The sequence below is a fragment of the Rana temporaria genome, chromosome 13 (genome assembly GCF_905171775.1).
Source record: "Rana temporaria chromosome 13, aRanTem1.1, whole genome shotgun sequence".
NCBI lineage: Eukaryota > Metazoa > Chordata > Amphibia > Anura > Ranidae > Rana > Rana temporaria.
The window spans coordinates 78,806,797-78,824,956 of record NC_053501.1 but is presented as its reverse complement, the minus strand read 5'-3'; the positions used below and the strand labels follow the sequence as shown (position 1 = coordinate 78,824,956).

Below are 18,160 nucleotides of genomic sequence, written 5' to 3'. Positions count from 1 at the left end.
GTGGTTAAGTGGTTAAAAAAAAATTGTAGGTCACCACATTTATATCTTAGTCATTATGACTGCCATCGAGTGGTGAAAACTAATATTGCAAATGGCTGTATGTATTACTAATAAGCTTGTAAAAACACTTCAGAATTACCGTATTTTTTCTTAAAGTGGTACATTTTCTCAGTTTTAAAGTTGATGAAGACCCTCCATACACCTAGTGAAGTGAATAGACTCAGATGATACACAGGGATGAACAGGGCCTTTTTCCAGCGGGCAAATATTTCCAAACTTGTTTAGAAACAGCCCGCTGGAATCCTGTCCGCTCGGACATGTTCGGTCGTCTGCACAGACCTACCGTACATGTCCGAGCGCCCGCCATCCCTCGCTTGCGTCGAATGACTTTGACGCATGCGTGGAAGCATTGAACTGGCAGGGCCGCCCACGTCGCCGCGTCATCGTCGCGGCGACGGCGCGGCCCCGCGTATTGTTTACGCGCGGATTTCTGTATGATGGTGAGTACAGCCATCATACAGAAATCCCCGGGCAGACATGTACGGTGAAAACGGTCTGGCGGACCGGTTTCATCGTACATGTTTGCTCGTCTGTACAAGGCCTAACAGTGTCGCACAAGCCGGTGGGACTCTTTCCGTGCTGCCCCCCTACAAAGTGCTGCCCTAGGCCTGGGCCTTGTTGGCCTAGGCCAGGATACAGCGTTCCTGATAACAGAGGAACAGTGCTGGAGAGAGCTACGGTACATAGTTCTTTGAAGAGAGATAACAAAATACTGCAGATATATGCCTAGCTCAAATTTCTTGAATTGGGTTTACATTCACTTTAAAGATTAGATTTTTTTTTTTTTTTGTGAATGAAATTTGGGTTGATGTGCTTTGCAAATCATTGCATTCTGTGCATTATGTAGATTTTACACAACATCCCAACATTTTTGGAATTGGGGTTGTGTGTGCGTATATGTATGTTATTATTATTATTATTATTATACAGGATTTATATAGCGCCAACAGTTTGCGCAGCGTTTAACAAAATGAAAGCAGACATGCTCATTAGAGCTTTTATATATATATATATATATATATATATATATATATATATATATATATATATATATATATATATAGGGCCTTCTTTAATATTGATTTGACCCTGGGCAAACAATTTCTTGCCCCCCCCCCCCTCGCTCTCCACCTGCCTGCACACCATGGACTGGGGTGGTGAGGGGACCCATCAATAGAACGAAAACTCCTAGGTATCCTAGAATTCCTGGGATCATTGGCAGTGCTGGGGGGAGGGAAGGGTGTGATCAATGGCAATGCTGATTTGTTTACCAACTACCAATATAAAGAGGAGTTTCAACACTGGCCATCAATGTAATAGGGGTTTACACTGACCACTAATGTGACCACTAATTTACAGTAACCACCAATGTAAGGAGGGGGACCTTCACACTGGCCATTAGTGTGAAGGAGACTAAAACTTCAAGGGACAAGGGATAGTTGGCAAGTATGAGGTAGCTGCTTTGGGCCCCACAAGAATGACAGGGCCCAGGGCAGCTTCCCCTTTTGCCCTGCCTTAAAAACGGCCCTGTATATATATATATATATATATATAGGCCCGGATTCACAGAGAGCGGGCGCACAATACGCCGCCGCATCGCAAATAATATACGCTACGCCGACGCAGCGCAGAGAGGCAAACATGGAATTCACAGAGCACTTGCTCCCAAAACTGTGCTGGGTTTCCTAGGCTAAAACCGGCATAGGTTGAAGTGGGTGTGAGCCATCAAATGAGGCGTGACCCCATGCAAATGATGGGCCGAGCGCCAGACAGATACGTATAACGAACGGCGCATGCGCCGTCCCGTGGACGCATCCCAGTGCGCATGCTCACAAACACGTCGGAACAACTGTCTAAGATACGCCGGATCACTGCCTACGCCATGAACGTAATCTGCGCCCATCCAGACACACGTCCAACGTAAACTACGTAAAAAACGCCGGGTTCTGTTCCCTGATGCAGACCTTTACATGTCTGCTGCTGACTTACACCTCCTTTATGGGGCTTAACTTTACGCCGGACGTACAACTTACGCGCACCTCTCGTAGCCTGCGTCGGGCGGGCGCAGGTTCGCGAATTGCCGTATTTTCCGAATTTGCATATTTGAATGGCTAATCAATGGCAGCGTCACCATGCGGCCAGCATAAATGTGCGCCCACCCTACGCCGGCGTAGGCAAGTTACGTCAGCGGGATTAAGCCTGTTTTTAGGCGTATCTTAGTTTGTGGGTACGGTGCACAGATACGATGGCGCATATTTGCACTTACGCGGCGTATCTGGAGATGCGTCGGCGCAAGTGCTTTGTGAATCCGGGCCATAGTATTTTATCTTAAGTTTCCAGGAAGACACACACCTTAATTAATATTTTTTCCTGACACAGTTGCTCTCTGTTGTGCTAGCTGGTAATATGCTTACTGTATGGTGTATTTGTCTTACTTAAAGTGGACCATTCAGAAGTTTTACTTTGCATAAATAAATCCTTTTACATGTCACCATATGCACTAACAGTTTTACAGGTTAAGGCCCCTTTCACACTTATACGACTTGTTCCACGATTTTGGACTGCAAAATCGCATGACAAGTCATTCTCCCTGATTTTCAATGACTACTATTCATATTGGCATGACTTTAAGTCATGCCGACTTCAAAGTAGTTCCTGCACTACTTTTTTTCTGAAGTCGGATCAAAGTCAGATCCCATATTAACGGATCTGGATCTGACTTAACATAACACCCAGTTATGATGGGATAGTGATGTCATAAGGGGCAGGATCGCCGGATGTCATCACCCGGTGACCACGCCCCATGCCAATATAAGTCGTTGTGCACTGCACACACGGCATTACAGCGGGAGAGAGCGTTGCGTCAACATTGAAAGAAAAGCAGAGGGAAGAAGATGACAGAGAAGACCGGACAAAAGCTAGCAAAAGAGCAGGCAAAAGAGCAGAAGATAGTGGAGTAACCCGGCAGAAGACACCGGACAACGGGAGAGCACGGAGAAGTCGGAAGAGACCCCCGGAGCTGCCTAATAAATTACTTTTAAAACCTGTGTAGTTATTTTGGCCACTTTTTTTCCCAGGTGAATGGGTAGGGGTATAATGTACCCCATGCCCATTCACATAGGGTGGGGGGGCTAAGATCTAGGGGCCCCCTTATAAAAGGGGGCTCCCAGATTCCGATAAGCCCCCCACCTGCTGACCCCGAAAACAAATGGCCATGGTTGTCGGGAAGAGGCCCTTGTCCTCATCAACATGGGGACAAGGTGCTTTGGGGTGGGCAGTGCAGGGCCCTCCCTTCCCCAAAGCACCCACCCCCCATGTTGAGGGCATGCGGCCTGGTACGGTTCAGAAGGGGTCACTTATTCGTCCCCACCCCCTTTCCTGACCGGCCAGGCTGCATGCTCGGATAAGGGTCTGGTATGGATTTTGGGGGGACCAAAATACCAGACTGAAGGGCCTGGTATGCTGATGAAGGGGGAACCCGTGCCGGTTTAAAAAAAAATTGGCGTGGAGTTACCCCCAATTATTGGGGGATCAAAGTCGCATCCCTGGTCATTGAAGTCGTACTTCAAGTTGTAGGGCAAAGTTGGATCCACAGTCGTATGACTGTCTTGTCAAAATCGCGGCCACAAAATCACAGCAAAATCACGTGACTTTGGAGCAGCACAAGTGTGAAAGGGGCCTAATGTCGCGTACACATGACCGTTTTTCATGATGTGAAAAAGAAAAAAAATGTAATGTCATTAAAAACAATCGTGTGTGGGCTCCAGAGCATTTTTCATGACGGGAAAAATGGGCATTAAAAATTTAGAACGTGCTCTATTTTTTCACGTTGTTTTTCACATTGTCGTTTTTCACGCAGTGAAAAACGGTCGTGTGTAGTCTTTAACAACGTGAAAAAAACGTGCTTGCTCAGAAGCAAGTTATGAGATGGGAGCGCTCGTTCTGGTAAAACTAGCATTTTTTCATTTGAGATAGCACATTCGTCACTCTGTAACAGACTGAAAAGCACAAAGACTGTAAAGCGTGAATCGTCTCTCACCAAACTTTTACTAACACGAAATCAGCAAAAGCAGCCCCAAGGGTGGCGCTATCCGATTGGTATTTCCCCTTTATAGTGCCGTCGTACGTGTTGTACGTCACCGCGCTTTGCTCGAGCATTTTTTTTTCACGATCGTTATATTTCCAACCATAGTTGTAATCATTATCAGCAGTTATTCATGTGGGTTTTTAGGAATAAACATAAGCAGTGAGGAGTTTTGATAAAGAAGCATCTTTACAAAATGAAAAGCATATACAGTGGAACTGTTACGTACCTGGTTACCAGAGTCTGATGCAGGGTAGCCTCTCTTACGGCTCTGGATCGGGAGCCACTGAATATGGGAACAGCGGACTCGGAGCACAGAGTGGTAGGAGTGCCGAGGTGGTGATGAGTAGACGCAGGTGGACAAATACCTCTGGTGAGAAGATGTTGAAACGCTGAAGCGGAGGATGGGTCAGCGACCCGCACGGAAGCTGTGACTACAGCGGCACAAGCTGGTAAAATAGTTCAGGTGTACTGGAACAGCAGAGTCAGACAAGCTGGGTCATAACAGGTAAGCATACAGGTAGATGGCTGAAGAGTAGTCGGTTTAACAGGCAGGTGAATCTGGCAACAGAGAGGTCAAGCAGGCGGATGATCAAACAGAGCCGGGTCAGGATTGGAGAGGTTTGAATGGTCAGACAAGCCGAGTTCAGAGTTCAATCAGGTTTTCAGGCAGATACACAAACAAAACAGGTCTCAGGTATGGATCCAGTCAAAACTGCAGATCAGGCAGCAATGTGCTACAAACAGCAATGAGTTTTTAAAGTGTTTTTTTGGCGCCACGGGCGATTAACGTGCATGCGCATGCTCCCGTGCGCGTGCGCCGTTGATGCGCGCGCACGGGACGCGCGATGGTGCTCCAACTGCCTGGAGGAAGCCTGCATGGAGGAGGACTGCATGGAGGACGTCTGCAGGGATGAAGACGGCAAGGAGGTGAGTCCCTGACAAGAACCTCGGATTGCGAGTAACGTGGTTAACAAGCGTTTCACAATATGAGCAATTTTTTGTTTTTAAATCCTGACTCGGTTTGCGAGTGTTGTCTCGCAAAACGAGCAGGATTCAAGCCTCTGCGGTGTGCAGTACCACATTTGGCCAGAGGTGCGGGGACACCGGTGACACTCAGAGCTGTTCAGAAATACTCAAATACTCGGAAAATACTCCATTCCCGACTCCCGAGTGTTTCCAAAACTTTACAAGGGTTTCCGAGTCTTTCTGAACGGTCTCAGAGTATTTCCGAGTCTCTACGGTGCCCCCCAAATCTGGCCACATGCGGTATTGCATGCAAAAGAAGTCAATGTGGAACGAATTATCCTTGTTTCCATTGACTTCTACGGGGAAACTCGCTTTGATATGTGAGTGCTTTGGATTACAAGCATTCTCCTGGAACAGATTATGCTCGTAATCCAAGGTTCACTGTATATAAAAAAACTGTGGCTGAATGGAAATATGCTGCGAATTATGAATCTGTAGAAATTGTGAACTCCTGACTGGTAATTTGTTTTTCAACATATTAGTTAATTTGTGCATTTGTTTTTAAGAGACCAGTAATTTGGTGCACTAATTTTATTGACATTTCAGATGTTCAGTATTATAATTGTATCTTTTTCAGTTTAATAGTATCTTCTCTTTCCTTCAAGAATGTGTAAACTCAACGAGACCGAAGTCACAATGTTTCTGCTACTTGGTTTTAAAAATACCTACATCATTAACATTCTACTATTCAACATTGTCCTTCTTGTTTATATTGCCATTTTGTTTGGAAATATTCTGATTATTTTTCTGGTGTCTATAAATCACCTGCTTCACATTCCCATGTATATTTTCCTTAAACACTTGGCTTTGGCAGACCTTCTATTTACCACCAACATTATACCTAAAATGTTATGTATCTTATTACAAGAAGGTAGTGTGATATCTCTCCAGGGCTGCTTTGTTCAATATTATTTTCACAGCCTTGCAATTTTCACGCAGTCTTTAATTCTTACAACAATGTCATTTGACCGGTATTTGGCTATTTGTCAGCCACTGCGCTACTCCACGTTGATGGACTATAGAATGTGTTTCAGCTTGATATTCTGCTCCTGGGCTACTGGTTTTATTCTAATTCCAAGTGAAATAGCTTTTTTGTTCCAGCTGAAGTTCTGTGGTTCCAACATCATTAACCATTTCTTCTGTGATATTGCTCCTCTCCTACAGATTTCAACTTCAGATGTCACGGTTGTAATGTGGGAGGACTTTGCATTTGCCATATTAGTCATCTTTTTGCCCTTTGTGTTAATCTTCATATCTTACATGTGTATATTTTTCACCATTTTAAAAATTACTTCCTCAACAGGAAGACAAAAAGCTTTTTCAACATGCAGTTCCCATTTGGTTACTGTCTGCACATATTATGGGACATTAATAGCCATATATATGGTTCCAGCTGGAGAGAACAATGTTGGTGATGTTAAATTAATATCCTTATTGTATACTATACTTACCCCACTTATCAACCCATTAATATATAGTATAAGAAACCAGGAAATAAGACGTTATCTACAAAAACACATGTGTAAACACTCAAATGGAGAGAGCTGATGTGAAATTGTTAGAGGTAGCGCTCAGTCCCTAATAGTATGCACACAACAAAAAACAAAATAGCTCATGGGACTTTTGCCGAGTAACACCTCAGACATCAAAAGTAAAATTTATAAAGAATTTATGAACAAATGTTTGAAAACAACACCATAATACAGAAATAAATAATTAACATCAGTACATGGGTGAATTTGCATAAGCCTTTATATGGGAAACCTTTTCATGAAACCTAGATATACCATGAGGATAACTGCCAACAGGCTGGAACAACTGTGCTGTAGGTCTCAACGCATTTTGGAAGAAGGATCTTGTTTCTTCGGGAGAAGCAGTTCATCTCTGAACTGGCCACCAGACTCCTTGGTCTGTCTTCCCTTAGGGTGCGGGTAAAACCCTTTGTTGGTTTGACACCCATTGTCCAGGCTCCGGTCCTTGAGCTCTTCACTGTTTTACATCTCCCCACCCCGTCACAGCTCCCAGGGGAAATCTGGTGGAATCGGTGGCATTGTATTATATTATTATATTTTTATACCCCTTATCCTTAAATTTTATTGTCTATGGGTGATTATCTGTATTGGAATACATCAACCCCTCGTCTACTTTATAGTCTACCACCTATTAGGTGTTAGATGACTAGGCTTTTTCTACCTCCTGAAGAAGCAAGATCCTTCTCGCGAAATGCGTCGAGACATACAGCACAGTTGTTCCAGCCTGTTGTTGAGTTGAGTTATCCTCATGGTATACCTAGGTTCCATGGAAAGGTTTCTCATATAAATCCTTTGTACTGGGGTTAATTATTTATTTCTGCATTATGTGTTGTTTTTAAACATTTGTTAATAAATTCTTTATAAATTAAACTTTTGATGTCTGAGTTGTGATTCTGAAAAAGTCCCATGGGCTGTTTTGTTTTTTGTTGTGTACATGTGTAAACACGTATTCCAGTGATCTCTTAAAGTAAATCTGTGGCCAGGCTTTACACCGGGGGTCGACCTGTCAACATTGGGGAGGTGACAGGTGGATTGTAATCATGGTTCTAACCCCCCCAGCCTCCGCTGCTCTTCTGTTAGCTGCACAGCGGAGAACGGAAGGTGGGAGCTGGATGGAGGGAGAGGGGTGGGAGCTGCTCAGTGATTAGTTGCTAGGAGGTCCTAGCAAACAATCACCAGCTTGCTCTTATCAAGCTTTTGCTCCCACCTTCCACCCAGCACTATGCTATCGCATGATCTCTGCTCAGATGAACACACGATAGGGGGTACAGAACACTACTGTGGGTGGAGGAGGCAGAGGACACTACGGAGGGATGATGTGAAGGAGACAGAGGGCACTGTGTGGGGGGGGGGGTACAGGACACTACTGTGGGGGGGGGAGGGGGCAGAACACACTACAGTGGGGGGTGATATGATGGGAGCAGAGGACACTGCATTGTGGGGAGTACAGAACACTACTGTGGGGGGAGGTAGGCAGAGGACACTACAGGTGAGAATTATGTGAAGGGGCAGATAACACTGTGTGGGGGAGGGGGCAGAGGACACTACAATGGGAAGCTGATGTAAAGGGGCAGAGGACACTGCATTGTGAGTGTAAAGAACACTACTATAGGGGGAGAGGGCAGAGGACACTACAATGGGGGGGGTGATGTGAAGGGTAAGAGGGCACTGGGTTGGGGAGGTACAGAACACTACTGTAGGTAAGGGGGGAGAGGACACTACAGTGGAAGGGTGATGTGAAGAGGACAGAAGACAGAGGACACTACTGTGATGCTGTCTTTTATTGGGAGCTTGGTATTTTTTTAAGGTGCCGCATAGTAGACACTGCCTCCCCCCCAGGGATCTTTGCTTTCCTCCATGTTGTCCAGGTAGATCTCTACCTCTGAAAGGTTGCCTACCCTTGCTATGGACATTCAACAATATGAATACTCTTCAGGTGAGAGTTTTCACCCTCACTTAAAGGGGTTGTAAAGGTTCGTCTTTTATTTTCTAAATTGGTTCCTTTAAGCTAGTGCATTGTTGGTTCACTTACCTTTTCCTTTGATTTCCCTTCTAAATGTTGTTTTTCTTTGTTTGAATTTCTCACTTCCTGTTTCTCCTCAGTAAGCTTTCCACCATCATCCGAGCGGTGGAAAGTCATTTAGAACAGCTTACTGAACACCTTACTGAGGAGGAACAGGAAGTGAGAAATTCAGACAAAGAAAACAAAGAAAAAAAACATTTAGAAGGGAAATTGAAAGAAAAGGTTAGTGAACCAACAATGCACTAGCTTAAAGTAACCTATTTAGAAAATAAAAAAACTAACCTTTACAACCCCTTTAACACTGTAGCTGCAGGGACTGTGGAGCCATTCACCCTTGAACTTCACAGCAGAAGCAATAAAGTCATTTCAAACTTTCAGTCCCTTCTATATACATATTTCCATTTTTATAGCTTTTATTTATATCATATGCACATATTTTACTAATGTTTTGTCATGCTTTTTAATGTCTTTTATGGCTTCTTTGTATGCTGTGAACTGTATACAGGATAAAGTGGGGAGGAGGTGTTTAGGGTAGTTGGCTTACAAATTTTGTGCTGGCATTCTGTGTCTAAATGAAAACTACAGAATGTCCACTCCTGTGTGTGGTATTCTGTGCAGAAGAATACATTTGATGTCAGATGTCACAGAAATCTTGCAAAGTTACAGTAAAGTGCAAAAAATGCATTTTCTGTGTAGACATACCCTTTTTCTCTTATCTTCCATGGACGGACACAGCTCCTTAAATCTTGACAAGTGGGTTATGTTCTCTGTTTACAGAAGAGGACTAGGCAGAAACATGTTAGATAATTAAATACATGTTACATTAACAGAGTTGAACAGCCCCGCCCAGGGGGTGGTCCCTCCAGACATAACCCTCCTCTTTTTCTTGAAGAATCTTCTTTCAACTGTTGGCTGAGAGACAGGCTGGATAATATAGATCATTGTAGTCTACTCAGTCCGACCAGCAAGCGTGGGCACACCTTTGCAAAGAGGCTGGGTCTGCCACGCCATACCCCATGACTCCAGGGGTGGCCAGTGAGCTTTGCTTCGAGGTCCACATATGACTGGGCTGTGGTGTTGTCTCACTCACAATGGACTGGGCTGACAGCTACCTCCATTGCGGTTGTAGTTCTGTCAGGAATGCATCAGCAAGTCCTCGATCGGACGGGTAAGTACAGTCCCTCCCGCTTTGGTGGGTTGATACGGCTGGGCATTCCTGGTGTTCGGGGGTCCTCTTCTCCTCCCTTCCCTGCTCCTTTTCCCTTGCTGCATTGCTAACATTGCCACTGTCAGGGGGGAGGGGGCCTTCCTGAGGGGACTGTGTTATCTGGCCTGTGATTTTTTCTTTTTTGTATGGGGCTTTCCTTTGAGGGGGTTTTCACAGTTAAAAAGCCCTAGGAGGCTTTTCCTGTTTAAACGCGGCATTTTGCCGCCATTTGGCACACAGGTCCCTGCAGATGCCACACAGTTGCCTCACGTTTCTTTTCCTCTCACACGCTGTGTGCTGAGAGCGGACGGCAACGCTGGGTAGTCTCCTCCTGAGGTGAGTCCCATGGGTACCCCTGAGTGGGTGAGAGGCCCAGAATAGGGCTCTAGGAGCTTTTGTTTATTTGTAAGGACAGGTGTGCATATTATACATACACACTATGTAAATATTATTAATATTTGGAGTCAGTATCTGGGTCCTTCCCCAACATGGTGGTGGTGGCAGCAGGTGGTAGCACCTGGGATTCCCACAGAGGTTTTATTATTAGACACGTTTGTGCCACGTCACCGCGCTGTCTGTCCGCGCGGATTTCTGTCTGATGGTGTGTACAACCATCAGACAGAAATCTCCGGGCGGACATGTCCGCTGAAAACGGTCTGGCGGACCGTTTTCAGCGGACAGTCCGCTCGTCTGTATGGGGCCTAAAGGAAATCAGACAACAAAAGTTTTATAGTGTGTATGGGGTCTACGGTTCACATTTGTTAAGTTGTGAGCAGGCCTACAACTTGGTTGCTGTACTATCCAAAAAGAAGCAAGGCTGGGATTTGTGTAGTTTGGTGCTAAGACCCAGTGCGGGCCACGTTACACACTGCACATTACTTACTGCTGCACATGCTAGAGTGAGAGAAATGATTCTAAGGACCATATTCATGATTAACTCTAAAGTAATGACCTGTAGGGATTCTTGAATTGTCACATAAGGAAAATTTAGGATTGCAAAATTTGTTGTCATGTTACAGGTGCATGCAATTTTAAAAGTTGACATGTTGGGTATCTATTTACTTGGCTACACATGATCTGTCTAATACAGTATACTGCATTGGTGTGCACTAAAATTACATACAATTGCATTTGATGAGCTGTTGCACAAATATTGTGTGACATAAAAAATTTGAACTGCCACTATTTATTTATTTATTTTATTTATTTTCCAGGGTGTCTGCTTTCAGAAAATATATAATATTTGGGTGTTTTAACTAATCTTTAGGTCTAAAATAAATTTTTAAACATGTATGGGAAAAAAGCAAAATCCGCCCTGGCAGCGAAAGGGTTATGAAGTTGCACAGCAGCAACATACTGGAAGAGGTAGCAGGGTTCCCAAAATAACAGCTGCATCATGCCATCATCTCTTAGCATAGGTTCGGAGGAACAGCTCTCTGTCACTTCTTTGTATTATCTCTCATGCAGTGACCAAGGCTCGTCTGCTTTTTTGTTTTCCTATATATGCCAATAAATGAGTGTCTGCTTTTTTGTTTTCCTATATGTGCCAATAAATACCATATTTATCGGCATATAATGTACCTTCATTTTAAGAGGGAAGTTTCAGGAATTTTTTTGGGGGTAAGTGCCCATAAATGCAGCATCAATGCCCATCTGCAGCTTCACAATTTCCCATCTATGTAGCTTGATTAATGCCCATCTGCAGTCTCCCCATTGCCATGAATGCAGCCTGATTAATGCCCATCTCAGGGAGGGGGGCGGGGGCGGGTGAGCGACGTCAGATTACATACAGCAAAAATCTTCTGTTTACTCGGCAGCCTTTTTAATTCAAAGTCCCGCCTCCTGGACCGGCTTCTATGATAGACAGAACACTGGTCCAATGCTGGCCCAGGAGACGGGACTTCCTATTAGAGGCCGCTGAGTAAACAGGAGATTCTCGCTGTATGTAATCTGACAGCGGCGCTCGTCCCACCCCCCTCCCCGTTCTCTCCGAGGCAGCCCAAATTGCAGTATCGGCGTTTATCACACACACACTATTTGCAACCGATTTGCAGGATGAAAAAGTGAGTGTTATACGCCAATAAATACAGTATTTCTTACGGATTGGAGTTGACGGCTATTTTTCTATTTTACCTACCTATTATCTCTCATCTTCAAACAAAACAATACAATAATAAAAATACTGTAATTGCTAAAATATTAAAACTATTACATAAAAATAAATACTATATAAAAATAATAAAAAAAAGTTTAATGATATAAAGGATTACAACAATTTTATAAAAGTTTACAAAGTCAATAACATTCTGAAACATTCTTAAGAAAAAAACAGACCTAAAGGAAAGGGCAGTGTCCGTATATTGGGGGTGGGTACAAGAGAGATTGCCTCCTGAAGCAGCTGTAGTAGCCCCATTTCCTACATGTGGTGTTGTCTTTCTTGTTTGCAATGCAGCCTACAGACGATTTGGTAGAATGATTCACCTCACCTCAAGCCACCTCCACTTCCTCCCCTACTCCTTAAAAAGAAAAACAAAACAAAAAAAGAAAAAACAAAACAAAACAAAAAAAGATTAACCTTGATTTTGTTATGTTTTTCCCCATAAGATCCCTACAAAGGCCTTCTGGGCTCTGGACTGAGGCTGGACTAAATTTTTAAATACAACGGGCCAGATTCAGAAAGATCAGCCAATCTTTCTGCTGGCGTAACATATCCCTGATACGTTACGCCGCTGTAACTTTGGGCGCAAGTTCTGTATTCAGAAAGAACTTGCACCCTTATTTACGGCGGCGTAACGTATGTGTTGCGGCGTAAGGCCGCGTAATTCAAATGGGGATGTTGGGGGCGTGTTTTATTTAAATTTGACTTGACTCCGCGTTTCTTATGTTTTTTTTGAACGGTGCATGCGCCGTCCTTAAAATATCCCAGTGTGCATTGCTCCAAATTACGTCGCAAGGACGTATTGGATTTGACGTGAACGTAAACAACGTACAGCCGTATTCGCGAACGACTTACGACGTAAAAAATTCAAAATTCGACGCAGGAACGGCGGCCATACTTAACATTGAGTATGCCTCATACTAGCAGGGGTAACTATACGCCGGAAAAAGCCGAACGCAAACAACGTAAAAAAATGCGCCGGCCGGACGTACGTTCGTGGATCGCCGTAACTAGCTAATTTGCATACTCAACGCGGAATTCGACGGAAACGCCACCTAGCGACCGGCGGAAAAAATGCATCTATGATCCGACGGCGTACTAAGACGTAACAATGCTTGTTACTTTTTTCTATGTTTTTTTTTATTAATCCCTTAATGGCATATGGTAATTAAATCATCATGCTTGAATTCAGTTTTACAACTTTAGCATGTGTTGGTAAAACTGTACATATCTTTTCACTTTGTTTAATTTCAGGACAATTTGGCCTTCATTTGGTAATAAATGACATTGGAAATATCCGGATTTATTTGTATTATCAAAAAAAAAAAAAAACTGACCTAAAAATGTTTTTATATTGTTGTATATTTCCTGTCATTACTAAGACCCACCAGCAAAAAAAAACTCCAAAATAAATTCCTCTATTTGTGACTTTCATGATAATGCCATGTATGTGTCTGTTATTTGGTGTTTTTACCCATAGAAAGGGCACAATAGTGCACATTTTGCTTTTTTATCCTACCTAAACACATTGGGCCAGATTCACAAAGCACTTACGCCGACGTATCTAAAGATGCGCGGCGTAATTGAAAAATGTGCCGCGCGTATCTTTGCGCCTGATCCTCAAAACGAAATACGCCTGAAAACCAGATTTTTCCGTCCTACGTAAAACGATTACACCGGCGCATCTTGAAGCGCAAAATACGCTACACACACCATTGATTTTCGATGCTAATATGCAAATGAAGGAGATAGGGCGATCCACAAAAGTACGCTTGTGCGGCGGAGACTACGCCCTGTGCGCATCTGCTAGTTTCACGGTGTAAAATTACACCTTATAAAAGGTGCCCTAACTTTACACCAGCCGTGTAAATGTCAGCTAAAGCAACACTATTAGGGACGAGCTGAGCACACACACTTGCAGGACAACAATCTGTATGCCAACATGCCAGGGGCATCCATGCTCATAGATATACTAGTGACTTTAGTAACCGAGGGTTCCCCCTCTTCTGAGGGAACAGCAGCCAGGAGACGCCTCACAGAATGCATCATTGCACAGTAAACACACACATTAATCATGGCACAATGAGAATGCATGCATGCACACCCACTGTGGTCCCTAGCACAGACACATCACATCCTCATCGAATTGGATTAGACCCAAGTACCCCCCATGGGACTAGGGAGCAGCAACGCCACGCCACGGCTCCAATTATGTTACTGTGCATTCATACACCATTCACATGGACCTGGGATCACTTCTCCCTGGTCCTGGGGATCCCTACTCCACCAAAACTGAGGGTGACACCCTTTTTCACCAGGAATGTCACCCCCACATTCATACATCATTCACACACATAAACCAAATCATAATCACAGTATAATTAAAAAAATAATATTTCTGAACTCCAGACCTCGGTTTCATGCTTACCGTCCTCCTGGTTGAGGAAGCTGAAACTAAATACAAAGTATCAAGAAGACCTCCTACTAGGTACTAAACTTCATAAAATCAGGAGAGACTTTGACGATTATAATTCCAACAGAATTTTCTGTTGGAAAAAGAGTCGCCAATCGGGTCACCCCACTCCTGAAACTGAACTTGCTAGTGTAGATGAACACACAGGTCCTACACCACTTATGGATTGTGTCCCTAGACCAACTATTAGACCACTCTTTTCCCATCGACATCTTCAAAATAACAATTACTATAAATTACTATAAAAAAAGAACCTCTATGTCCCACAAGTCAGATAACCTTGTGGCCCAAAATCAAGTCTGTCCTACCACGAGTTCCGAACATCTGAAGGTAAACGCTATTGAAAATAGTGTTACTTCCCCCGTTCCAGCTAATGCTACTCTCACACTTCACCCCAGTCCCTCAAGATCTCCAGCTCTTCTTAATCCTGTGTCTGAAGACCCTATATTGTCTCCAAAACCAGGAATCGTTTTGGCCCATGATATAATCCATTCTCCCCAACCATCCTCTTCGGTTATGAAAACTGACCTAGAATTAACCAACACCTTACCATCCTCATTAACATCTTCGGTTCCGCCTTTTTTAGTGACAGCCCCCCTGTCTTGCCCAAAAAGAAAATTAGATACAGAGGCAGAAGAGGGGGCAGAAGGAGACGCCAAAAAGAAACGAAAAGTACGACAACTATAAAAATCTTCAATTTATCCGACCACAATCTTACTACTTCTGAAGAGTCCCTGTTAGCTCGAGGCCTCACCTTTGCACCTATGGCCCCACCCAATCCGTTTACCCTATTTTTAGATCTTAATAGGTTTATTCGTAATATCACTGTTAAACGTTTCTTTAATTTAAAAACCGCCAAAGCCACACTGGATACACCTCTTACTGAAACTTGTCCTACCAGTCCAGATCTCTTTCGGAACTGTAGTGTTCCTGAAAAAATGGCTCTCGATCACCTTGAACTTCTGTATACTGAAGATTCCGACGATTATGTCGAATTGCTCACTCAACATCTTTCCACATCACCACCAATAGTGCAGACCAAATTTAGACCCAAATCTATTTTCTACCCTACCTATTCGAAAGGGCCCTTTATACAAAGTTTTTATCAAGTAGTCTATAGTGATATTCTACGTATGTGTGAACAAACTGCCACACATAAGAACTCCTCTAATCTTTCAGTAGCAGAAAATCTAGCCTTGAAACAATTAACTGAAAACAATTCTATTGTTATACGTCAAGCTGACAAAGGTGGAGGTATAGTTATTCAGAATTTGACTGACTATCAGGTAGAGAGCTCTTGTCTCTTATCTGATACTACCACCTATTATAAATTGAAAACTGACCCATTGGTGGCTTTCTCACAAGAAGCCCACGACTTAGTCAATGCAGCAAAAGTGGAAGGCCTGGTAACAAAAACTGAAGTGGCCTTTCTACTTCATGATTTTTACAAGAGACCGTACTTTTACCATTTACCCAAAGTCCACAAAAATGTATCTAATCCCCCAGGGAGACCCATAGTGGCAGCAATGGAAAGTGTCACTAGTTATTTTTCGATCTACATAGATCACTTCTTACAACCCTTAGTGGCGAACCTCCCTTCCTACATCAAGGATGGTACACATCTACTCCAGATGCTACAACCCTACCAATGGGAAAAGTCTTACCGTTGGCTTTCCCTGGATGTAGTATCATTGTATACTTCGATACCCCATGAAGTGGGTATCCTAGCAACCCAATATTTTTTAAACAAAGATCCTTTGCTGAATCCCCGACAAATCCACTTTTTATTGGACTTGCTAAAATATTGTCTCACACACAACTATTTCGAAAGTGATGGTGAGTTCTTTATACAGGTTCAAGGAACAGCCATGGGAGCTAATTTTGCACCGAGTTATGCAAACTTAACCATGGGCTACTGGGAACTCCACCACATATGGTATAACAATCCGTTTGCCTCTCATCTTGTATTTTTCGGTAGGTACATAGATGATATTGTTATCATCTGGGATGGTCCCGGTGAGCTAATCCCCAAGTTCCTGGAACATTGTAATTCCAATACCATGGGCCTTTCCTTTACAGCAGTCACTGATGACAAAACCCTAGCCTTTTTAGATCTGGAGCTTTCATATGACAATACCACCATTTGTGCCCAAAACTTTGTGAAACCCACTGCTGGGAATTCTTTTTTACACTATCGGAGCTGCCATCATCCCCGTTGGCTAAAAAATATCCCTAAAAGCCAATTTTGTCGCCTCAAGCACAATTGTACTAGACAAAAGGACTATATCACACATGGCCAAAAATTGAAAGACAAGTTTTCTGAAAAAGGATATCCTGTTGATCTTATTGAAGGTGCCTTCCAACATTATTCACACACAGAATTAATCCCTAGAGCGCATAAGACACAGGATGAAAAGGATGAGACAACACCAATAGTGCGTTTTGTCACACAATTCCACAGCCAATTCAGACAAATGGAAAGGATCCTAGTCAAACATTGGCCTATTCTAAAAGAAGACCCACACCTAAAAACTTCGTTAGCTGAACGCCCTACAGTAAGCTATAGAAGAGCCAAAAACATAAAGGCAAGTATAGCGCCCAGTAAAATAAAAAATAACAACAAAAAACGCAACAGTAACACCGCCTCCTTGACTTTCTTCCATATTAAAGGGATGTATCAATGTAGAAAAGCCCGTTGTCTTACCTGTCCTCATGTAACCCATCGACAGAAAGACTTTATTTGTAAAGGAAAGCAGTATACCCTACCAGATTTTTTTACATGTTCTTCGGAATATGTGGTGTACTGTCTCACCTGTCCCTGCGGCCTCTTCTATGTGGGCCGTACCATTCGGACACTAAGGAAGAGGTTTGGTGAACACCGGAATTTCGTCGAAAAAGGCCTAGAAAAGTATAGTGTTGCTAGGCATTTTAAAGAGGTCCACCAACAATCCTCTTCAGAACTTCGAGTTTGGGTCATAGAGGCCATATCCAGACTTCTCCCCCAGGCCGAGAGATACAAAAAACTTTGCGAACGCGAAAATTATTGGATCTTCACCCTAGACTGTCTATCGCCCCGAGGCCTGAATGAGGGACTAGAAATAAATATTTTATTATAATACTTTTATTATTATAATACTCTTCTTCTTTTTATCAATTTTTACCATTTTTTTATTAATCGATTAATTTATATTTTTTAATTGATTATTATTATAATTATATTATAATATACTTCTTTGTATCACACAACAATATATACTCTTATCATTGTACTCATTTTTTAACAATGTCGTAGTATTCCCCTGTGAATTGAAAATTCAATGTAGTTCCGGATTAGTATATCTTATCCTGATATCTTAACCTTTCCAAAATCAAGTCTGGATTATAGTAATTTTCTCTTTTCTTTTTTCCTATTTACTCCATTTATTTCCACACCCTCTAGTGTCTTATATACATTGATAATTCTCATGAGTAAGTTTTGTATATGTTTATGCATTTACTCATATGGTATTTATGTACATCCCCTATTGGTAGTCCGTTTTATAGAATTATCTTTCTAAAATTATTGTTCCAACCCAGTTTCCCTCAATGTGTTAT

General features: G+C 42.9%; 1 protein-coding gene across 1 annotated transcript; it reads left to right on the top strand.

Moving 5' to 3' along the window:
- Window positions 1–5,779: 5,779 nt before the first annotated feature.
- LOC120921220 (olfactory receptor 10A3-like) lies at window positions 5,780–6,750 on the top strand. Its single transcript, XM_040333955.1, has one exon. It carries the CDS (start codon window positions 5,780–5,782, stop codon window positions 6,719–6,721), a length of 942 nt encoding a protein of 313 aa, XP_040189889.1. The 3' UTR covers window positions 6,722–6,750.
- Window positions 6,751–18,160: the final 11,410 nt, after the last annotated feature.